At 38.4% G+C, this 25,754-nt stretch overlaps 1 protein-coding gene across 2 annotated transcripts in view; it reads left to right on the top strand.

Moving 5' to 3' along the window:
* The window catches only part of PTPRR (protein tyrosine phosphatase, receptor type, R), a 462,079-nt gene that overhangs the window by 405,176 nt on the left and 31,149 nt on the right, over window positions 1–25,754 (top strand). For both annotated transcript variants that reach the window (XM_006886086.1, XM_006886087.1), the window contains 3 exons: window positions 18,854–18,964; window positions 20,947–21,104; window positions 25,437–25,550. In XM_006886086.1, coding sequence (XP_006886148.1) covers window positions 18,854–18,964; window positions 20,947–21,104; window positions 25,437–25,550 — 383 coding nt within the window. The remainder of the gene's footprint in view (window positions 1–18,853; window positions 18,965–20,946; window positions 21,105–25,436; window positions 25,551–25,754) is intronic.

The raw sequence follows: 25,754 nt of genomic DNA, 5'->3' as shown, positions 1-25,754 counted from the left end.
CTTTCAACATGTTCAGAGTATGAGAGATGATGTTTAACCAACCTTTCTTCCAAAGAGTGATATCTCTGTGGTACACAAAAACAAAACCAACATTACCTGAATCAGGTGCACGGCAGTCTTCAGACATCACTGTTCTTCAGTATTTTTTAGAGATCCCTGATGGCAGTCTTGTCCTGATCTCCTAACCAGTAGTCACTGTTGAAATGGAATTGTGGTTTTCCTCCTCTTGTACATATCCATCCTTGAATCTTGTAATGAAACCTGATGCTAGTTTATTCTCAGAGAGCAGATCAGAAATATTCCTCTAGTGCTTTAATTTGTTCTTAGATCAGAGCTTTAGTGGGACCCAAGAGAATAACACTGACTGTTAGTCAGAAATCATTTCCTGTGTAGTCTAAATGTAGTCTAGATATGTAGTAGATGACATACTTCAAAGAAATCCAATTAGGATGAGATGAGTAATTGGCAAATAAGCTGAGGGCTCAGCAGTCACTCTTTCCTGTCTCCAACCAGAACAATTGCCATCGTGTGGACTTCCCCTCATGGTGGCCTATGTGTTCAGAGCAGAACTGTGCTCCATAAGGTTTTCTGTGACTGATTATTTTGGAAGGATATCATCAGGCGTTTCTTTTGAAGTACCACTAGGTGGACTAGAACCTCCTCCACTTTGGTTAATAGTCAAGTGTGTTAACCATTTGCATCAGCCATGGACTCCTATTTCCAATATAAATGCTAATTGTCACCCTACCAATTATATGTATCGAATACCTATTTCAAAGTAATACAGAATTACTTCTCACAAAATACTATCAGAATTCTCCATACTGATTCTATAAAGAAATTAAGCCCTCTTTGTTATTTCTTTTTCAAGTATAAAAACCATACTTGGACATAACCTCTTAGTACTGTTACTAGATTACACATTCTCCATTAGTGGGTAACTTATATTTGTAGAAATCTGTATATTTTTTAATAATACTGCCACTCAATGATAATGGCCATTCAGACACAAAAAGGGAATATTGTGCAGTTTAAAATCAGTAAACCTATGTCAGGGTTGTATCCTTTCTCTGTAACTTTTCAATGTGGATGTTGAGCAAATAATTCAAGAATCTGGACTATATGAGTAAGAATACAACATCAGGATTGAAGGAAGATTATCAACAACCTAAATTATCCAATGACCCAATCTTGCTTACAGAGAGTGATGAAAATTTGAAGCACTTCCTCAAGAAGATCAAGACTATAGCCTTCAGTATGAATTATACCTCAACATCAAAAAAAGAAAAATTCTCACTACCATGTCAATAGAAAACATTACAATAGATGGAGAAATGCTTGGAGTTGTCAAGAATCATATTTTACACATTTATCCACAGTCAACATTCATGGTAGTAACGGTTAAGAAATCAAAGGAAACATTGGGGCTGGTGTTGTTATATGCCATGGAATTGACTATGATTCATAACAACCCTATGAACAATAACCCTGAACCCGGTCCTTTCCTGAGCCAATCTTTCCATCTCTGACACATCTGTCCCTGTTGCCACGGTCACTGTGCCAATCCATCTCATCTTGAGTCTTCTGCTCTGACTCTCTACCCTTTCAAGCATGATGTCCTTCTCCAAAGACTGGCCCCTCTTGACAACGTCCCCAAAGTATATGAGATGGAGTTAAAAAGTTTTGCCTCCAAGGAACAACCTGGTTTTACCTTTTCCAGGACAGACCTCTTTGCTCTCTTGGTACGTTCACCACAACTCAAAGGCACCAATTCTTTTTCTGTCATCTTTAGCCATTGTCTAATGACTAGGGAGCTCTGGTGGCCTGTTGGTAAGAAGCTGCACTGCAATCTCATAGGTACACAGTTCAAATCTGCCAGCTTCTCTGCGGGAAAAGGATGGACAATCTCCACTTGTGTGATTTTCTGCCTCTAAAAACCCACTGGAGGGTCAGCTATTAGTTGGTTCCAACTCAGTGGTACACAACAAAGAATCATGACACTGCGTAAATCTTCGATTAAGGACCTTTTTAAAGCGCTACTAATATAAAGCCTTACTAATGTAAGGATGCAAATTTAAGGTGGTCCTGCCCAAAGCCATGGTATTTTCAGTAGCTGTAAGTGTGTGGAAGCTGAACAATGAATAAGGAAGACTGAAGAAGAATTGATGCCATCAAATTGTAGTGTTAACAAAGCACATTCACTATCCCATGGTCTAACAAAAGCAAAAGAAATCTGTCTTGGCAGAAGTGTAAGGAGGGTGTTCCTCAGAGGTGAGAATGGTGGAACTTTGTCTCCTGGACTTTGGACTTGTTATCAGGAGGCCCCAGTCCTTGGAGGGGCTCTGTGATTAAAAGGTGGAGGAACAGCAAAGGAGAGGAAGACCCTCAACAAGATGAACTGACACAGTAACTGCAATAATGCTCTTAAGCAAAGCTGAGATTGTGAGGTTGGCATAGTATTGGGTAAGGTTTTAACCTGTTGTACTAAAAACTTAAAACTTAAACCCGTAGACATCAAAACAGAACCAGCTCATAGCTGACCCTGCACAGGGTTTACAAGACTAAATCTGAAAGCGTGGAGGGTCAGTGAAAAAGAGAAAGAGTGTCAACAAGACAGATTGTAAAGTTGGCACAGGACAGGGCAAAATTGTTATCTGTTGTCCACAGGGTCATTATTAATATAATAGACTCAGCAGCATAACAGTAACTACACTCAAGGGTGGTTAACATTTTTCTTTTTCTCTTTAGCTATATTATTCATAAACCAGGTATATGGCTTCTGTTTTGTTTCTGGAAGTTTTAATTCTTTTTTTTTTTTTGGCAGTCATAATTTTAAATGTCGAAATACAAATTTTGACATTTTTATTGTTGATTACTCATTAAATTAAAAATCCATTTCCATCTAGACTCTCTAGAGATGAAAAACATATAATTGATGAAATTTTGATGTTTTACATATTGAAATGATACTGATAAGTCTGACTCAAACAAAACACACAGCAGACTTGACACTACCAGGAAAACGTTGTTTACCAAAAACGCGCTGACTTTGAATGCTGTCAAGTGTCATTGTCTAAAATAGACAACACTCATTTCCTCCAAAAACTAAAGAAGTGGTAGTATATTTAGAAATTCCCAGGCTTTATATTCTCATGACTTTTAACTTTCTGATAAAAGAAATAAAAAACAGTAACTTCCCAGTCCTTTTTTATTAGAATGACTTTTGTGTCACAGGAAAATAATTTAAAAAATAGTAACACTGAAAATTTAGTTAAATCAAAACGAGAAAGAAGAGATTTTATGACTAAATTTGAGTTTGTGTGTTTAGAAAAATCTCAAGAAGAAGGGAATTTTTCATTTGAAAAATTTTTCTCAGTTTCGTCATGAAGTATCACATTCAAATACAGGTCACAGCAGCCAAGATCTGCGAAGGTGGAGCTGGAAAACCAGTCCAAAAATGCTGTGAAGTAATTGCAAACATCCAGGGAGTCAGGGTTCTCAGACTTCCTCTAATGGTTCATCATTGCCCTTTTCATCCTTCCAAGGAAGAACAGATATAAATACAGACCATATTGGACATATGGTGAAGAATATTTCCCACTTTCTTCATTCATTTAATATATGTGATAAATATGATTCAAACATAAAGTCATCCAACTTTACAAAACATTTTACTATCTTCATATTATTCATGAGAAACCTGAAGCTGAGAAAGGTTTCCATTTACCTAAAGCCTCAAAGTTAATGAGTTGTTTGTAGGTGAGCACTGTCAGGCAGTGCTTCAAGTCCTCCTCATTCATTTTCAGCAAGCAAGGTTGTGTCATCTGCATATTGCGGATTGTTTTTCTCCAATCTTGAAGCCTCATTCTTCTTCATAGACTCCAGCTTCTCAAATGATCTGCTCAGCACCCCAACTGAATAAATATGGAGAAAGGATACAACCCTGATGTGTTGTTGTTGTTATGTGCCATCGAGTCGTTTGTGACTCATAGCAACCCTATGGCGACCCTTTATTTTGATACAGTGATTTATGTATTCTTTCCATCTTCTTTTGATGTTTCCTGGATACTAATCCTGAAGTCACATTTTTCTCTTGCTCCTCTCATCTTCAATCAGAAACGAGTCACTTTGGCTTCCACCTTTGGAACACTATTTGAATTTATCCTCTCTTCTCAATATTTTGCCTTAGTTCACTATCTCATTACACATTTTAGCAATGGTCCAGGTGAGAAGTAATGATCCAGAAGAATTTCAGGATGTACCATACTAACAATAGCCAGTGGTAATGAAGGAAGGGTTCAAGCTATACTGAAGACATTGGCAAAATATAAAAACCCCAGGGACCAATGAAATACCAGTTGATGTGTTTCAACTAATAGAAGTAGCCTTCACTAGTCCATGCCAAAAAATTTGGAAGACAGCTGCCTGGCCAACTGACTGGAAGAGATCTGTATTTGTTCCATTAAAACAAAATTGATGCAATAAAATGTGGAATTATAGACAAGATTTTTAATATCATTTGTAAATATAATATTCTTGCTTATTATCTTGAAATGGCTAGAACAGGATATTGACAGAGAACTTCCAGAAGTTCATGCTGAGTTTAGAAGAGGCTGTGGCACCAGAAATATCATTGCTGATATCAGTTGAACCCTGACTGACAGCAGGGAATACCAGAAAAATGTCTATTTGTGTTTCATTGACTATGAAAAGGACTGTGTGGACCATCACAAACCATGTCTAACATTGAAATGGGAATCCTTGAATACTTTCTTTTACTCATACAGAACATATACAGAGACCAAGGAGCTCTTGTCTGAATAGAGCAATGGAACACTGCATGGTTTAAAATCAAGAAAGGTGTGCATCAGCCTTGTATCCTTTCTCCATATGTATTCAGTATGTACACTGAACAAATCATCTGTGATGCTGGAGGCTATGAAGAGGAATGAGGCTTCAGGATTGGAGAAAGACTCATCAACATTGTGAGTTATGATGGTGACACAATCTTACTTGCTGAAAGTAAGGAGGGCTTGAAACTCTGCAGAGGATCAAAGACTGTAGCCTTCAGTATGGATTGCATCTCAAAATCAAGAAAACAAAAGTCTTCACCACTGGACTGATAGACAACATTTTGACAGATGGGGGAAATGTTGAAATTGTCAACAACTTCATCTTTCTTGGATTCACAGTCAGGACCCTGGGCACCAACAGTTAAGAGATCAGGAGACATATAGCATTGGGAAAATCCACTGTCAGGGACCTCTTCAAATCACTGAGGAGCAGTGATATCAGTTTGAGAACTAAGGTGCACCTGATTCTGGCCATGGTCTTTTCCATTATGAAAGAAAGATCTTCAGTGAGATGGATTGACACAATAAGTGGAATCAGAGGCTTAAATGTATTGGAGATGGTGAGGATGAGGCATATTAGAACAGGGTTCACATCTGTTGCTCATGGGATGTCTATGAGTCATACTCGACTCCATGGCACAAAACAACAACATGAGAAATATAAGCAATCTCCTCTTTTTTTTTTTTTAGGTGTTGAGAACAATCTCCTCTTATGTGATTAAACTGCCTTTGAAAACCAGCTGGAGGGTCAGCTAGAGTCGATTCCAACTTGCCGGTATTCATCAACAACAGCATTCTACTTGTTCTTAGGTGCCATCAAGTAAAGTATGACTCGTAGTGACCCTAGGAACAGCTGACCTGAATCCTGCTCTATCCTGTTCCATCTCCATCATCACTGACACATTAGAGCCCATGGCTGAATGTCTTTCTTTTAAATTTTTTTTTATTTCCCTTGTTGTGTACCATCGAATGAGATACTGACCTAGGAGGAAATGTCCCCTCCTTCAGCAGAGCATCTGGTGGATTCAAACCATGTACCTTAGGAATTGCAGTACAGCTTCTTGCCAGCAGGCCACCAGAGCTCCCTAGAGCCCATAACTGAAATCACTGCATCAATCTACCTCATTGGGATTGTCCTCTCCTTTGCTGACCCTCCATCTTTCCAAGCATGACATCCATTTCCAAGGAATAACCTGCCTAATTGCATATCCAAAGTATGAAAAATAAAGCTTGGCCATCATTACCTCCAAGGAGCACTCTGGCTGCACTTACCCAAGGTCATAGCTATTGAACAGCACTATGGAGTAGCCAGGGAGACATATGTCTAAGATATGTCTTAGAGAAGGTACAGCCAGAGTGCTTTTTGCAGGCAAAGATGGTAAAACGTCTTCTCACATATTTTGGCCATGTTTCTAGGTCCAACTAGTCCTTGGAAAGGCACATCATGCTTGGGAAGGTGGAGGGATGGTGAAAGAGAGGAAGCTACTCAACCTGGTAAATTGACATACTGACTACAACAATGGGTTCAATTGTGTCAGAGACTGTGAAGATGCATGAAACAGAATAAAGCTGAGATCTATTGTTCATAGGGTCATTATGAGTCACACTCAACTTGATGGCACCTAACGGCAATAACAAACTTACAAAGCTGTTAAAAGAGAGTAATTAATGTCTTGTAAACAAGTAACTGTATATAACAAAGTATTATGTTAATATTAGTTGCTATTGCTTTTAGTCTAACAAATATAAATTAAAATTGATAGACACTTTAAAATAATCTTACAGATAGACTGGAGGATATTATGATGAGTGAACTCACTCAGTCTCCTAAGGAGAAATACTGCATAGGCCCATCATTGTAAAAACAGAAGGATAACTAGTAAAATGTGTATGAGTTCCAAGGGAGGAAGGGGTGATAACTGAGGGGGGAAAGTAGACAAAGAAGGAAATGGAATCATAGGGTTATATAATTTGCTTGGTGGAGTGAGGGGGGGTAAGGAAAATGGGAAATATCTGCTGTGAGAATCTTTAAAGACAGGATAATTATGGGCCTGGTTTAATGGTAAATGATTTTATAACACTTAATGAATGAGACTGAAGAGCAATGATGTCAGTTTGGAGACTAAGGTGCACCTGATCTAGGCCATAGTCTTCACAATTGCTTGCTATGCATCAGAGAACTGGACAATGACCAGGGATGATAGAGAATTGATGCCTTTGAGCTGTAATGCTGGAGAAAAAGTGTTGAATATACCATGGACTGTTAGGAGAACAAATAGGCTTGTCCTAGAGAGAATGAAACCAGGCTGCTCTTTGGAGGCAAGGATTCTAAGGCTTCATCTGACATACTTTGGACATGTAAAAGGAGGGACTGGTCCTTGTAGAGGAACATCATGTTTGGGAGGGTGGAGGGACTGTGCAAGAAAAGAAGACCCTTGATGAGATGGATCTATTCAGTAACTAGGGTAATGAGGGTAGACGTGTCAGAGACAATAAGGTTGGCACAGGATAGAGCAGGGTTTAGGGTTCTTGTACATAGGGTCGCTATGAGTCACAAGCAACTTGACAGCACATAACAACAACAATGAATGTGAATGACTATATCAAACACTGTGTGAATGAGGAATAATGTGAAACACAATGTATACAAACTTTGTAAGCAAATCAATGTAAAGTATAAAAATTAAGTAAATAAAACCTTGTTTTAAAAATGAAAAAAAAATCTTACAAATGAAAAGGCAATTCACCAATCATAGCACAACTAATATAGATGGCATTATTTCCTTAAATAAATATGTTGTGTTCCATAGAGTCAGAACCAACCCATAGCTGACCTCTGGTGGGTTTTTAGAGGCAGTTAATTGCACAGGAGGAGAGTGCCCATCCTTCTGTGGAGTAACTGGTGGCCTCGAACCATGTGCCTTCAGGATTGCAGCACAGCTCCTTGCCACTAGGCCACCAGAGCTCCTATACTATTACAATAAAATTTTTCTATAATGTAAATATTGGCTAAGTGTTCCCCACATTCACCTTAAGTTTCTTTATAAAATCTGATGATCCTTCAGATAGGAAAAACTGTCTTCAAGATGCATTACATTTCAATATCAAGAAAGCAAAAGTCCTTCACTCTGTGACAGTAGTTAGCATCATGGCGGTGATGTTATTGTCAATTGCCTTCGAATCAGCTTTGGCTCATGCGCAACCATACCAGCAATGAGAACCTTGCCCCATCCTGTGGCGTTCACACAACCTCTGCCATGCTCAAGTCCATTGTGAGAGTCCTTGTGTCAAGCCATCTTGTTCAGAGTCATCCTCTCTTTGGCTGGCACGCTAGCATGGTATCCTCTCCCAAGGATTGCCTCCCTCCCCCATAACAAGCCAAAAGTATGTGAGGTGAAGTTTCAGCACTGTTGCCTCTCAGGATTACCTTGGTTCCACCAGGATCGATTTGTTTGTTCATTCGGTAGTCCGTAGGCTATTTAATGCTCTTCCCCAACATCACAATCAATGATATCAATTCTTTTTCAGTCTTCCTCACCATTATACTATGGTGTCTTCTCAAGTTTTCTACTTGGGGCACGAGAGGCAATCACAGTCAGAGGACAGTACGTACACGATTGCTAGCAATCAAGGCTAAAGTCTGTAAGGAAAGAGGCGTACAAAACATTGTGACTCAGTTTAAAGGAATGACAAAGTCAAAAATCTGTTTTTCAATTGGTTCATTCAAAATATTGCACAATTTGAAGGTCTGGACCCAGAACTATGATTGGAAAGTCATACACCAGTTGGAAATAAATCTTTGAAGTGTTGAATGGACAGAAGATTCATGCCTTGTACCAAGAAACAAAGGAAATGAGCAAGCAATTCCAAAGTGTCTGTAGAGGGCCAACCTGACATGCAAATAGTGAAGACACACATACTAATTGATAGCCAATTTTCCTGAAGGACAAAAATTAGATATTATGGAAACCATTACTGGCCAACTGAATCCAGAAGCATGAACTGGAATCACCAGGGGGAAAAAAATAGGACTCAACGTAAGACATTAAAAAAACAAATGGGAATCTGTTGAACAGGAAGAGCGAATCCCAAGTCCCAGTAAAAGCATCAGCAACCCTTCTTAGCATCTGATTTAGGGTTCTTTCACTGAGTGGCTCTGGAGGCATAGTCTGTAGGGAGTTTTGCTGCTCACCTAAAGAGCATGTCTTTCCATCAGCTGGAATCCACCAGTAGCCAAGGAAGAAAAATGAGCAGTCTCCTCCCATGGGAATTCCGAACTCTGAAAACCCACTGGAGGGTCAGCTATAAGCAAATTACTACCACTGCTATTTAATTGGCAGTGAGTTAAGTTTTCTTTAGGTGGAGATTGTAGCAACCTATCCGAGCACTATCCAAAAATGGCCAGCAGCTGGATCATTTCATGACCCCAGCAATTAAGGAGCTCCAGTGTCAAGTGTCCAGTGCGCAATATGTCAGACTGTTAACTGAAAACACACCTTTTTAAGTCCACCAGCTCTTCCATAGAAAAAAAGATGAGCTTCTCCTATGAAGATTTACAGCCTCAGAAACCTGACGAAGGGTTGCTGGCTATGTTGGAACCAAATCAACAGCAGAGAGTTATGGAGTTTTGTTTGTTTGTATTGATTATTTCATGACCCAAACGGTTGAGTGGCCAGAAACTCAGAGACTGGTGACCCAAGCAAAATTACTCACATTTCTTTGTGCATTCAGGACATAGATTTGTCATTATAAATTTAGTGTAATAGCCAAATTATTTTAGCCAACTTGACTTCTAGATGCAATTAAGAGCTCTCTTGTTCTGACATAGTTATTTAAATAAGACTCCATGGTAAATAAACAAATGAAATGTTTGAACTTAACAAATACATGCACATTTCTTTATATTAAACTCTGCCCATTTCCATATTATGTAGCTCAATCTGTCTTTAAAATATAGGCTTGCTGGTTGGAGTTCTCTATCATATAGTAAACTGTGCTCTTCATGAATCCTCAAAATATCCCATTCCAGTTCCTTTAAAGTAGGAGAGAAAGTAATAAAGTGTGTGAAGCAATGTGTGTGCCAAATCTGCCTGGATTTTACAAGTGTTGCACAAAGTCCTGTAATTGTTTCACCTGTACCTGATTTAACTGCAGTTTTCTCTGCTGATTTCCTTTCATTATTTTTCAATGAAATCCTCATTCAGTTATTGAACTGAACAATTTCTTTTTTTCCTTGGCACTTTCATGTTTCATTGGATTGTGTAAAGTTTAATTAAATTACTGAGTTTTCATAATGAATACAATTGCCATAAAGAGATGTAAAAATAAATATAACTTGGTGATCATACAGCACACAGATGGAAACAGAAAAGACTGGACTTCTTAAGAGTACGTCCCAGGAGCATTCAGTGTTCCATTAGCATCAGCATTTTTTCACAGAAGGAAGGGCTTGTTAATGCTGTGGTTAAGTAACCACCAGTTGCCCTGAGGCCATTCTGACTCACAGCAACTCCATATGTTTCAGGGTAAAATTGATCCATAGTGTTTTCATGGCCATGACCTTTCAGGGGCAGCTCATAAGACTTTTCTTTAAAAGTACCCCTCAGTTAGTTCAAACTAGCAAACTTTTGGTTAGTGGCCTGGGCCTTAACATTTGAACTACCCAGAGTTAAGTAGATTAAGAAAGCTTGCACTATATTTCAGTCAGGGCTTTGAATTTACTGATTCCTGTCAAGTCATGACTTACGAAGCAGCACTGGAGTCCGTTCTGGGACCTACTATCATGTGGTAAACCAGAATACAAACCCAAATGGGAAAATGTGTGGGTCAAAATCCTTCTAGAGTTGTAATCTCTCTCTTAGAAAACAAGAGCAGCACTCTGCTGGAGAAGGAGGGGGGCAATCTCCTCCTGTACCAGTCAGATCTGATTTGACGGTACACATAAAAATAATACAATAAAAATTTTAAAAAAAGAAAATAAGAGCAGCATATATATACTGACACTCTTGACCATCTTCAAAGCAGTGCCTTCTGACTATCCCATTTTGAATGTGTCATTCTTCACAGTCCTGATAATTACCCAGTAGACCACCCACATCAGGCTCCTTACTTCATTTCTTCTGGATTTCCTATTCCAGGGCTTTGACTCTTCATGTTTCCTCTTCTAGTTGGAATTTTGCATGTTTGGTCAATTTTGGGCTGCAAAAGTTGACAAAAATGCTCCATCTCCTCATCATTTGCTTTAATTGTCGATGCATATACTTGAATAATAGTCATATTAACAGGTCTTTCCAGATGTGTATGGACAGTATGCTATCACTCACAGCATTGTACTTCAGGACAGACTTTGAAATTGTCTTTTTAACTATCATGCACCACCATATTTTCCTCATATTTCATTCCCAGCCTAATAGATCATGTAATTGTCTAATTCAAAGTGGCCCATGCTTGTCTGTCTCAGTTCACTGATACCTAGAATGTCAATCTTCATTTTTCATTTTTTGCAATTTCTGTTTTTTCTACACTCATACTTTGTACATTTCATGTTCCACATATTACTGGCTGTTTTCAGCTGTTTCTACTCACTTTTAAGTGAATTCCTATCTGGGCTTTAATACTATATTTCATCTAATACTATAACTATCCATGTTCTTCTGTCCATAGCATTTTCAAAGGCCCATTGTTTCAGAAGTAGATGGCCAGTCCTTCTTTCTAGTCTATCTTAATCTAGAATTTCTGTTGCAACCACTCCACCAAATGTGACCTTTCTGGGTCAGCATTGGTGATTCAGATTCCAGCATTAGAGCAGCCCACAAGTTACAGCAGTACAGCAGACTGACAAACAAGTGCTGCAATAATAGGAGCAAACAGTAACACCCAAGCCTAAACAAATATAAGATATAAAGTAATTGGCAACTTGCAACCCATGTCCAATAATGGAGCTAATATATAGATGTCATATCTCTAAAAGCAAGCCATAAAAACAATCAAGCATACAAATATTATAGTATAAGACACCCTTTTCAGACCACAAATGAGGCCTATAGCAGTGTGGCAGAAAGACATTTTGGACCAGGAATATCATTGCTGACGTCAGATGGATACTGGCTAAAAGCAGAGAATGCCATAAGAATGTCTATTTGTGTTTTATTGACTATGCAAAGTCATTTGACTATGTGGATCATCATAAATTATGGAGAATCCCAGAACACTTAATTGTGCACACACACAGAATTTTTACCCAGACCAAGAAGCTGTTGTCCAGATGAAGCAAGGGGACACTGCATGGTTTAAAATTAGGAAAAGTGTGTATAGGGTATATCCTTTCTCCATATATATTCAATCTGTATGCTGAGTAAATAATTTAGAAATCCAAACTATGAAAGAGAATGTGGCATCAGGATTAGAGAAAGACTTATCAACAACCCACATTATGCAGATGATAGAACTTTGCTTTCTGAAAGTGAAGAGAAATGCTTCCTACAGAAGATCACAACTACAGCCTTTGTTATGTATTGCATCTTAACATCAAGAAAACAAAGGTCTTCACAAGACTAACAGTCAACATTATGATAGATGGAGAAAAGATTGAAGCTGTCAATGATTTCATCTTGCTTGGATCAATAATCAACCCTTGGTATTAGCAATAAGGAAATCAGAAGCTGTATTGCATTGTACAAGCTGGCTGTCAGGGACCTCACTAGAATGCTGAAGAGCAATGATGTCATTTTGAAGACTACAGTGTACAAGCTGAAGTTAAAGAAAATTAAATCAACTCCACAGGAACAAAAATTTGACCTTAAGTCTATCCAACTCAAATTCCAATACCATCTTGGGAACAAGTTTGTGGCCTTGAACACCAATGAATGAAGACCAGATGAACTGTAGGAGAATATCAAAATATCACCCATGAAGTATGCAAAAGACTGAGGAGGAAGAAGAAGGGACCAAGATGGATGCCAGATGAGACTCTGAATCTTGCACTAGAGCATTGAGAAGCCAAAGCAAAGGGAAGAAATCAAGAAGTTAAAGAGCTGAACAGCAGATTTCAAAGAGCAGTGCAGGAAGACAAAGTATAACAATGAAATGTACAAAGAGCTGGAGTCAAAATCAAAAGGGACATACTCAGCATTTCTTAAACTGAAGGAATTAAACAACAAATTCAAGCCTCGAGTTGCAATAATTAAGGATGCTTTGGGCAGAAAAGTAAACGATCCAGGAAGTATTAAAAGAAGATTGAAGGGGTACACAGAGTCATTGTACCAAAAAGAGTTAGCTGACAAAGAAAAATTTCGTGAAACAATGTACAAGCAAGAGCCTGTGGTGATGAAGGAAGAAGTACAAACTGCTCTGAAAGAATCGGCAAAAACCAAGGCCCTAGGGATTAACGGCATACCAATTGGCATATTTCAACAGACAATGCCCTGGATGTGCTCACCAAACTGTGCCACAAAATCTGTAGGACAACCACCACCTGGCCAACTGATTGGAAGAGATCTATATTTGTTCCCATTCTAAAGAAAAGTGACCCAACAGTGTGCAAAAAATATTGAACAATATCATTAATATCACATACAAGAAAGATTCTGCTGAAAATTATCCAAAAACAACTGGAACAGCACATTGATAGAGAACTGCCAGATGTGCAGGCTAGATTTAGAAGAAGCCATCAAAAAGATCGTAAAAAAAAAAAAGAAGAAGCCACGATACTAGGAATATTATAGCTAATGTTAGATGGATCTTGGCTGAAAACAGAGTACCAGAGGAATGTCATTGACTATGAAAAGGCATTTGACTGTGTGAATCAACAAACTGTGGCTGACTCTTGAGTAGAATGGGAATCCCAGAACACTTGATTGTGCTTATGCAAAACCTATACTTGCACAGGAGGCAGTAGTCAGAACAGAGGAAGGAAACACTGCATGGCTCAAAAACAGGAAGGGTGTATGCCAGGGATGTGTTTTAGCTCTATACCTTTTCAATCTATATGCAGAACAGATCATCTGGGAGGCTGGTCTCTCCAAGAGGAGGAATGTGGTATCAGGATTGGAGGAAGACTCATCAACAACCTGTATTATGCAGATGATACAATCCTGCTTGCTGAAACTGAGAAGGACCTGAAGCACTTGCTGTAGAAGGTCAAGGACTACAGGCTTAAATATGAATTGAAGCTGAACATCAAGGAAACAAAGATTCTTACCATTGGGCTTATTGGCAGCATCATGATAGACAGTAAAGAGATTATTAACTGCTTTAGTTTGCTTGGCTCCACAATCAACACTCCTGGTTCCAGCAGCCAGGAAATAAAAAACTAATTGCATTGGGAAAATCTAGAAGGGACCTCTCCAAAGTTATGAAGAGCAACAATGTCAGTCTAGAAACTAAGGTACACCTGACCCAGGCCATAGTCTGGACAATGACTAGGGATGATAGGAGAATTGATGCCTTTGAGCTGTGGTGCTGGAGAAGAGTGTTGAATATACCGTGGACTGCCAGGAGAACAAACAGGTTCATCCTACACAGGGAGAGACCAAGTTGCTCCTTGGAGACAAGAATTCTGAAGCTTCATCTGACATACTTTGTACATGTTGTAAGGATGGACCAGTCCTAGGAGAGGGACATCATTCTTGGAAGGGTGGAGGGACAACACAGGAGAGGAAGACCCATGATGAGATGTGACTGGGGTAATGGTGGTAGATGTGTCGGAGACAATGAGATTGACATAGCATAGAGCAGGGTTTAAGGGCTGTTGTGCTCATAGGTCACTATGAGTTGTAAGCGACTCAACAGCACAACAACATATTAATATTTTATACCCTGTTATAAAACCCTGATTACAAAGAACTAGTTACTTCCCAGGTCTTTTGGACAGAAATGGCTAATTGTTTGCAAACAAGACACAAGATCCCCTGAAGATATCTTTTTCTTCCAAATTATAACTTCTTAGATTTCGTAGTTAATTTTATTCAGCTTAGCTTGCAGAAGAGTGATGATTGGGAGGTTATGTGCTGCTAAACTGTTTTGAATTCCCTGCAGTTTGGATGGTTTCACAATATTATCTGTCAGCCAAGGTTTTCCTTCCTTGCATTTTCTGCCTCTTTCATACCATTGTTAGCACCACAATAAAGAAACTCCAAAAAGCTCTTCAAGGAAATAATTCAAATGTGAACTTGTGCTCTCAGAGACAACTACATCTGCAGCTCTCCCTCACCTCATATTCAAAAGCACCCACACTTATCTGTTCTCTTTTCCTACTTTCTCCTAAAAAAGGGGTGACGGAGGTGTATCCAGTCCATAAAAATAAGCTATTGTATCTTGGAAAGGAGAAGGGATGTTAATTAAAGGTTGTTTGAATGAGCAAGTCACACTGCATTGTCTACAGAGAGTTGGCTGCCAATTGCTTTTTTGGTAACGAGTCAAGAAAAACATTCAAAAGGGCCGCAGCAAGCTCCAGAGAGAAGCAGACAGCTCTTCCATTCAGTGAGTAGGTAGCATAGGTTGCTGGGGTATTGTTAAGAATCCGAGTGCAGGGATGGGAACTCCAGCTTCCCAGTGGTTATTGGTGGTTTTTGTTTCATTTTGTTTTGTTCTTTCTATCTTGAGAACCACCTTCGTAAAGAGGGGCCCACTGCTCAGGTAGGATCCCGGAGGATGGGGTGCGTATTCCAGGCTCCTGGACAGCTGAGTGCCTCTTTCTCTGTCACACCACTTTTTTCAAGATTCTCTGCCCTTCTTCTTGGGCTTCTCCAGAAGATACAGATTTTAAGATACACAGTAGCCTGAGTCTTGCTGCAAAATAATTGGCACTCTTTTGAAAGAAACCAAGACAATTGGTTTCTATGAGTACCTTTAACAAACCGGCAGATTTTAGACACTTGGCTAAATGTGAAGGGAAGTGGGTAACTGTTTTAAAAAGGTCTTTCAGTCTTCCAGGATGTCAGACAGAATTAAGCCTTTTGCCTGCCTGCCTGACAGGCTGGGATGTGAGGTGGCATGCAAATAGAGCTGAAACAATTTACTTTGGAAAAGGAAGAAAACATGCAAGATGCAACAAGCTTTTATTATAGGGATGAAGGAAGCAGTGATTCCACTAGGTAAAGTGATTTTAGCATGTGTAGTATTTGGTCCTTCTTTGCCGAAGGTGTGTGTCTGATACTTTATCTGTCTTCTCCTTTAACTCTGTCACGCTATGCCTGTTTTGCTGCTCTTTTTAAATCTCTTTTAAAAACTGTAGTTTGTATGCATTTAATATAGATATGAAAAAAACAAGCCTTTTGGTATTAAACTATCCCAAGTGAAGACAAAGATCCATATGAATGTGTGTGTGTGTGTGTCTAGTGTTATTTAAAAGATATTTCTAAATTAAAATTGCTTTGTTTGTACCCCAGGTAAAACACTCATTTTTGCTCTCTATATTCTTAACCATTAAAATATGTGGTTAAAAAAAAACCCACAACAAAACCCATCATAGTTGCTTTTCAGTTATTTAAAAGGTAAAATAATAAATAACATGAGCTTATATCTGTGCCTGAATCTTGTTATGTGGTTTTCATTTAATGATGTGCCTTTGATATAATAGCAAATAATACTTGATGTATGAAAGTTTAATCACTCTAGGTAAAAATAAAAAGCATAAAATGTTTGTATAAATATAATAGTAATAGCCTGTTTTTAGTGTATACTATGTGCCTGGCTTTATTAATTTTTCATGTATTAAATTATTTGGAAACTAATGCCCAGGGAGGTTAAGTACCTTACTCACACTCTCACAGCTACTAAGTTTGGGCCAAGATTTTCTTCCTCTCAAGTCTGCACCCTAACTGCTATATTATATTGGTTTGCCTGCAATATTATTATTATTATTATTATTATTATTATTATTATTATTGCTTTTATCAAGTCTTTCAAAGAAGATCCATTATAAAAAAATTTTTAGAGTAACTATACTAATATATTTATTTCAGTGGACTCCATAGGGAAGAAATCATTAGATCTGAAAAGTAAAATACCATAAAAGTAATATTCATTGGATATGCTTTATACCCAAAAGAAACCTCAGTCTATGGCATCTAACACACTAGTGCCACTCTTACTAGGCAGTTTGGTTTGGTGAAGCAGGAACATGTGACTTGCCTCAACCAGTGTGGTACAGCGTACCTTTTCTTTCTAGTTGTCACGTGATACACTATGAACCAAATATTTGGATCTTCTCTGGAGTTTTAAGAAATTTTCCCTTAATTGCTTTTACAAAATAAGGTTAGCAGCAATTGTTGTTGTTGTTATTTTTTTTTGTTTGTTTGTTTGTTTTTTTTATTAATAACTGAGCTTATTATTAGTGACAATGTCAAAAGCCATGAGTTAAAATTCACTTTCCAGGGGAGATCACCCTTCTGCAAAGGCAACACAGGACCTTGTTTCCCAATTTCTGGTTCTCCAGCAAGAGACTGCAAAGCAACTCAAGTACCTAGATTAGTTCTTCACCAGGTGCCCTCCACGATCCCAACATACACACCCTACACCAGGAGACACAAAGGCTATCGGGGAGCAGAGGGGGTTTCAGGAAGCAAGGACTCTACCTCCCACCCCTATTTCCCAGCCTCTAAAGCCACAGTGGCTGTAACACTGGGCTCCAGCACATCATGAGGATGGCACAGGACAGAAGGTTCAGATCTGTTCTTCAGTGTCGTTATGTGTCATAGTCATCTTGATGGCTACTGACAACAAAACAGCAAAGTGAGCTACTACGTGGACTGCTCAGGTGGCTGGGACAGCTTCCACTTCAGGCTGAGACCATCTCTGACCCCAGATCTCTGCACAGGGTCTCCTGTCCCACTTCACTTCTGTCTCAGGGAGGCCCCGTTGCTCTGTGGGGAAGGATGGGCAGTCTCCTCCAGTGTGACTTCCTGCCTCTGAAAACCTGCTGGAGGGTCAGCCATGGGTCGGTTCTGACTCAACAGCACATGACAGCAACTCACAAAGTCGGGGGCTCTGGTGGCTTGGTGATAAGGAATGGTGCTGCCAATGCAAAGGTACATGGTTTGAGTCCACCAGCTGCTCCATGGGAGAAAGATGGGCGGTCTCCTCCTTTGCAATTTACTGCCTCTGAAAACTCACTGAAGGGTCAGCTTCTGACTCGACAATACACAAAAACAACAACCTTGAAAGTCATCAGACTTTGTCTTCTCTCAGGCAAATTACAGATCAGCCCCACCCTTTTCCAAAAGAGAGGTTCTAGACTTGGAGAGGTCTTGCTGATGTTGAAAGGAGGCCCTGAGCTCACCACAACTGAGAATACCCCAGCCTTGATCATTGCCTGGCTGTGTCGCCAAAATCCTCAGGAGAGGAGAGCCTGATGGGCCACCCCCATGAGCACACGTCCCAGGCCACGACCTGGGCCACATCAGGGGTCAGGCCTGGGAGAAAGGAAGGAGCAGCAGCGAGGCCATGGCCAGTGGCTACATGGTTATCAGGAGAGGAAGGCACCTTGGGTGGATGGAGGTGGTGGAGAGTAGGAAGGGAGAGGCAGCATCTTCCTCTTTGGGAGGTGGAGGGAAGTGAAGTAGCCTGTGGGCAGTGTTAGAATTTCCCTCACAATAGTCATCCTCAGAGGGCCAGGGTCACCTCTGGGCTTGTGGCAGTCATTGTTATGTGCCATCGAGTCACTTGCGACTCAGAGCAACACTGTACAAGAGCCGTAAACGCTGCTCTATCCTCTGCCAACCTAGTGATTGGAAAATATGTTAAAAAATGTGTAATTTTAAAAAAATACCTTGAGTGAAATATGATTTAGCATTGAGATATAATTCATTCACTTACGATGCACAGTTCATCAGTTTTAGCATATCCATATAATTATGAAACTTGGTATTTGGTGTTTAAAAATTAATTGAAAGTCGTCTTTAAGATGCTCAGTGAAATGCTAAGATGCTTAGTTTAAAGACACTACTCTGAGGCTAATGAAAATCATTAATGGTTTCTGCATTTTTTTCCTACTTCTCCAGAAATGTGTGCTGTACTGGCCTGAAAAGAGAGGCATCTATGGGAAAGTTGAGGTCCTCGTTATCAGTGTGAAAGAATGTGATAACTACACAGTTCGAAACCTGGTTTTAAAGGTAAGATTATGAAGCTATGCCTATCTACCAAGTAGATGATGATACAGTAAACTATTTCTCCTTTAACATTATTTATCCTCTTAAATACTATAGACTCAGTTTAAAGAAATTAAAATCAAGATCAAAAGAAACTGTAATTATAATTATTCTTTATTGTATTTCTTAGCTGTTAGTTACTAAAGTGTATGCAATAATTACTCTAAGTAGATATTAAGGAAATTCATTATATAAGATGTTATGAACTTAAAATTTGAATAATTAGCACATCCCTGATTGAACCTTTGACAAGCCTTTAACTAAAGGCTTGTACTAAAGAGAATTTACAATGACTTCTTTTTTTAAAATGTCACTTTGGTCTATGTAGCTCTAAGTAAGGTCTGGAAACTATAAAAGAGAAAATCTGCACTTGTGGGTGGCTGTGGGAGTCAAGACAAGCCTGAAGTGTTGATGAGATCTTCAGAAACTTGGAGTTACAGTAATTTATAGGGATTTTCCCCAGACAAGATTGTGTCATAGGAAAATTGTTCTTTTTAATTTATTGTAGGAAAGTTTCCATGGCATTATTTTTTTCCTCTAAAGGATGATTATCTCAAAGATTCTAGTCCTTCACTATCTAGAGCTTCACTATGGGGACATAAATCATCTTAAAAAGGAAGAGGGTGGAACAGAGCAGCAGTGAGAGCTTTTATAGAGAAGCGCTAGATAGGAAAGAATTTATGGAAAACTGTCTTCAACACACATCCTCAGTGACTAGTATATGTCAAGTGAAGTCCCCACCCAGACACTGAGTTGCAAGGATGGTGCCTGTGTACCCAAAGGTCAAGGCATTTGCAATCCATCAACCTTTATTGTTAGATTACTCTTTACTATTAAATAATATAATTTTGGATGAGTGGAGAGGTATGAGAATGACTTAATAGCAATTAAGAATTTAAGTGTTCTTATATTGATTAGGGAGCCCTAGTGACCTTCTAGGTAAGAAGTTGTGCTGCCAACTCAAAGACAAGCAATTTGAATCCACCAGCTGCTCCCAGGGAGAAAGATGTGGGAGAATTTCCTCCCATGTAAATGACAGCCATGGAAAACCCGCTGCAAGGTCAGTTACGATTCAGTTTTTGATTCCATGGCAATGCCAGTTACCACTGAGTTGAGGCCAACTCATGGTGATCCTATGTATATCAGAGGAGAACTGTTCAATGGCTGATTTTACCAAAGTGGATCATCTGGCCTTTCTTCTTGTTAAGAGTTGAACATGTTAACTGGACTCTTCAAGTGATGCAAATGATTAGCAAGTTTGACTGCTAACCAAAATATTAGTGATTCAAATCCACCCAGAAACACCAGGGAGCTGATACTGGCGGTGTTATGCACCATCAAGTCAGAATCAACCAATAGCTGACCCTCCAGTGGGTTTTCAGAGTCAGCTAATCTCAAGGGAGGAGACTGCTCATCTTTCTCCCATGGAGCAGCTGATAGATTTGAACCACATGCCTTTGGGATTACAGCACAGCTTCTTACCACTAGACCAACAGAGCATGTTTACCATAAACATGCTACAGTAACATTGTATAAATAACAAATAACAAATTTTTTATTTACTGTACAGTAACATTACTAGAGAAAGAAACATAATACCCAGTGTTTTTTTTCTTGGATATATTTTCATCTTCTATCTTGATCATCATAATTGTTTGTAAATATACATTTTGCATCTGTTTTGTATAGTCCATTCATAGTGTAAATGTCAGTTAGTAAAGGTGAGATGGTCAAATTTTGAGAAAAGTATGTACATAGTAAAGCTTTCTCAGGGTGAAAAGGCATTCTTCATAAATCTTTTGTTGCCAAAAAAACCCACTTTTTTTTTCCTCCTAGAAATAAGTTGCCATCAAGTTGGGAGTGGGAGAGGGCATTCATTCTTTTGGTTTGAGTAACTTTTAGTTTGACATCAAAGTGAGATATTTGGTGGCTTTTGCTATTTTCAGCAAGGAAGTCATACCCAGCATGTGAAGCACTACTGGTACACCTCATGGCCTGATCACAAGACTCCCGACAGTGCCCAACCTCTTCTACAGCTCATGCTGGATGTAGAAGAAGACAGACTTGCTTCTGTGGGTCGAGGGCCTGTTGTTGTCCACTGCAGGTAAGGTTTATGCCTAAGAACTGTTTGTTCTTTGTAAAGTCAGAGCATTACTTCTTACATGCAACCTTATTAATAAATTCAATATTTCTTCAAATTAGTTAACTTCATAATATTCGAGAAATGACTAAGATGATAATTATAAGAAAGCTTAGTAGTCTACCTTGAAATTTGTCTTTATCTATTTATCCTCATAAACCTTATGTACACTAAGAATAGGTTCTTTAAAATAATCAGTATTTTTTTTTAATTGTTTCAAGATGGTACCAGAACTGTACTTGGATTGAATATTTCATTATTAAGTCAAATTTGGTAAAAAAAAAAAAAAGGTTCCTTGTATACCAGAGCTTCTCTATCCATTCATTTGTTGATGAGCACTTGGTTTTTTTTCAACTCTTTGCTGTTGTGAACAAAGCCACAGTAAACATGGGTGTGCATATATCTGCTTGGGTGGCAGTTATGGTCTCTTTGGGGTATATTCCCAGTAGTGGAATTGCTGGGTCAAATGTTATTTCTATTTGCAACTTTTTGAGAAAGCGCCATAGAGTTTTCCGTAATGACTGCACCATTTTACACTTCCACCAACAGTGAATAAGGGTTCCAGTTTCTCAGCAACCTCACCAGCATTTGATGTTTGCTATTTTGTTAAATTTTGCTATTCTTACTGGGTGAGATGATATCTCATAGTTGTTTTGATTTGCATCTAACAGCTAGGGATTTTGAACATTTCTTCATGTGTTTGTTTGCTATCTGAATGTCTTCTTTGGTGAAGTGTCTGTTCATATCTTGTGTTCATTTTTCAATTGGGTTATTGACCTTTATCTTGTTGTGGTTAATATACTTTTTTAAAGTACTTTATTCTAAATTACAGTAAATCTCCATCTTTTTTTTAACTTTATGGATTAATTAAGAGTAAAGTTTTCTCTATATTCATTTACCTAAAGAAGTCATTACCCAGTTTTCAGGAAGGTCTTGTCCTATACATGTAGCTTGGAGTTGAGGAATAGCAAATTAATTGGACCATATTTTAGAATTGTAATTGTTCCCCACCCAAAATCATAAAAACATTCAGGATATCTAAAACCAACTAGCTATTTCCAGTGTAAATCCTGTTATCCTTTTTATTACTGTTTCTAAGAGTGGAAAGATCCTTTTTTTCCCCAATCCCTGGGACATTCAATGTTAACAGTTATCTTTGGCCATTCTCTCATGTCCATCCTCTGTATCTAATCAGTCACCAGATTGTCTTTCCCTTCAAAGCTTCTCCTATAATCACTTCCTGGCCAGCTATCCTAGTTCAGGCCCTTATGACCTCATCTTTGTTTTTAGACATTGTCTACTAATTACCACATCCTAATGTACCTTACCTTGTGAACAGCTCTTTGTTGATATTGATGCAAAATCCTTTTCCATCATGTGAAGTCTTGCACAAAACTTCTCAAGGACTTCCCATTGCCTACAGCAAATGTTCTTAAATTGGGGCTTAATGAATCAACTCAGTGAACCCCTTGAAATTTTTGAAACAAATTTTAAGTACATAAACTTATGTGATGTTCTGTCATTTCCCTTCTCAAAAGGATAAAAAAGCATGACTGAGTTAGAGGCTGAACTCAAACCTCTTAACTATGTAAGATCCTTCATAGGCCCAGGGTAGTCTGGGTAGCACAAATGGTTAAGGGTCCCACTACTAACAAAAAGATTGCCACACTCATCCACAGACATCTTGGAATATAGACGTGGTCATCTGCTTTGAAAGGTCACACAGTCTTGAAAACTCTGTGGAACGTGGCAACACAGGGGGTTGCTATGAGTTGAAATAAACTCACTGGCATTTACAACAACCCAATATACTTTCTCTGTCTTAGTTCCAACTATTTCTATAAAATAACTTTCTCATCAAGCCAAGGTTATCTACTCATTGTTATACAACATATTGCCTGTTACGTATTTATTCTTTCCTTATACCATCTCCCTGCATGGAGCATTCTCCCTCAGTCATGATAACTGATTTCTGTCATTAGTAGAGTACAATTCAAATGCTGTTTCTTGACAACTGAATCCACCAGTTGTTTTTCTCAATTTCTCTAGCACTCACCCTCAACATGAAATAAAGGCCAACTATGAAAAATATGTGTTATTTGATTTCTAAAAGGAGAGTTACTACTTCCAATCATGATAATTAAAGAAAGCACTGCAAAATTGGAATGTATAAATTGAAGTCTTAAAAAAATGACTAGTGTTTGAGGTTTTGATAAGTGAGAGGAGGATATTTATTAGCAAGGAAGCATCATTAACTCAATGTTCATCATTCATTCATCATCATTCAACTCAAGTCACTGTTGTTGGGTCAGAACTGACTCAAAGCTGACCTACCAGTAGGTTTCAGAAGCAGTGAATCTGGAAGAAGATAGGAGAATGCCTTGGAGCAGTTTATGGATTCAAACTCTCTGCCTTAGGGTTGGCAATGCAATACCTTCCCCACCAAGCCACAAGAAATTGAAAAATGAAAGGCAATTTTTTTGTAACAACTTGTATAAGAAAAAAATAAATGTAAAATTGCAGGAGGATATAAAACTACAAAGTTAGTTATGTTATATACGGCCATGATTACCTTGGTAGGAAACTTAGACATTATTCTATAACTTAGGGGAGCCATGGACAATTTGTAATAGGGATTAATAGTATTAGAAAGCTCTGATGGCCTAATCCATAGGGTGTTAAACTGCTAAGCCAAAGGCTGCACCTCTCTGGCTGGCTGAATCCACCAGGGTTTTTTGGTGGGATTTTTTTTGGTTTGTGTTTTTTTTGTTTTTGTTTTTTAGAAAAATGGATAATCTACTCCCATGTAGTCTACAATCTTGGAAACCTACTAGAGTATCAGCTGTGAGTTGCTTCTGACCCAGCAGCAATGAGAAAGAGCTATTTTAGAAAGATGAGCCCTGCAGCTGTATGTATGCTGAATTAGTTCAGGCAAAACCTTGAGTCTTGGAAACCATAATAATCTCACTGCTAGAATTTAATAATAAAATAAGCAGCTGCTGATAATATGAGCACAGTCTATAGAAAGGAAAGCATGGACACCAAAGGCTCAGTGGAGGTGGAAAATATAATAATTGGTAACAGATTTGATGTAGGAGGTGAGAGAGGGGGAAGATGATAAAGATGGCTCCAAGATTGCTAGGCTGGAAAGTTGTGGCTGGCTGGTAATGCCATTCAGGGAAAAGATAATAATTTTGTTTTAGATAATATTGAATTTAGGTACATTGACTTGACATAAATGCAGAACATCAAGAGCACCTACTAGAATCTGAAATGCTAATCTAGAGCTTAGGAGACACTTTGGGAATGTATATGTAAATTTGAGAGATTTACATAAAGATAGAATGGTTGAAATTGCTCAGAAAAAAAGAAAAAAGACAGGCTTATTAGGTAGGGTTTATGGATATACTATTTAAAGCAAAATGACTGTAAAACCTCCTGGATAGAGAATTTTCTATTAAATAACCACCTCTATAGGTATAACTTGAAAGTTTGTTTCTACATACATCCTCTTGCAAACATTTAACTCAGGAATAACATCCCTCTTTCAGTACTCAAGACTTTGCTATCTTTGACTTTAAATTTTACTCTTCAACTCTGTCCTACAGATGCAAATTTTTGGTAACTTTTGTCTTTCCTTTCTTCCCTTCTGCTCATGCTTCACCCAAGATCAAGCCTTAATTATTCTTTCTGGGATAATTATGATGCCCTTTCACTTTACTCTTGCCTCTCCTTGTCCCACTTATCCTATTACTGTTGTTAGAAGCCATAAGATTTCTACTTAAAATAACTCCACGTAAGACAGTAAAGCTGCTCCTTCGGAATTTACTAGACTGTAACCTTCTGGTGGCCTAGTGTTGTAATGTCAAAGACATGTCATTCAAATCAACCAGCAGTTCCTGGAGAGAAGCTTGGGCACTTTCCTCCCATTCCAACTTGAAGGCACACAACAGCAACCTTAATGGAAGAAAATCTCTATGGCTTTCTTCCACAAAACTACTACGTAATTTCAAAACACCAAACTTTGGACTAGCAGTTGACTTAATCATTATTACAATCCCAGGACTCCTGCTCATGTACTAAATGACAGAAATATACTTGAAGCATGTGGCACAGAGTCTGACTCACATTCATCAATACATGAGAGGGGTTATATTGTTATTATGTAAGATTATAATTTTACTTTTAAAATTATTTCAAAACTTTAAAATTATTTTAAAATTATTCATTTTTAAAATATAGATTTACCTTTATCACCATTCCTCCACTCTTTTCCTCTTTATTTTCCCTTTTCAGTGCAGGAATAGGTAGAACAGGATGTTTTATTGCTACAACCATTGGCTGTCGACAGTTGAAAGAAGAAGGTGTTGTGGATATACTAAGCATTGTCTGCCAGCTTCGTGTAGACAGGTGAGTGTTCTTGGAATTGTGTCATAGAGAATTCACTTCAGAGCAACTTGACTTTGTGAACATCAACAAAGATTAGTGTAAAATGTTTGAGAATACACATGCCAAAGAATATATGATTTACAACACCAACTTTCAAAAAAAAAATTCATGCTTAAACTTTCTATACCTAAAATATAGTTTGCTTAGACTGGTGAGCTCATACAG

The sequence above is a fragment of the Elephantulus edwardii genome, unplaced genomic scaffold (assembly GCF_000299155.1).
Source record: "Elephantulus edwardii isolate Elephantulus edwardi_28Jun2011 unplaced genomic scaffold, EleEdw1.0 scaffold00047, whole genome shotgun sequence".
Classification (NCBI taxonomy): domain Eukaryota; kingdom Metazoa; phylum Chordata; class Mammalia; order Macroscelidea; family Macroscelididae; genus Elephantulus; species Elephantulus edwardii.
The sequence above is the reverse complement of the archived record's forward strand: the minus strand, read 5'-3'. Positions and strand labels throughout refer to the sequence as shown.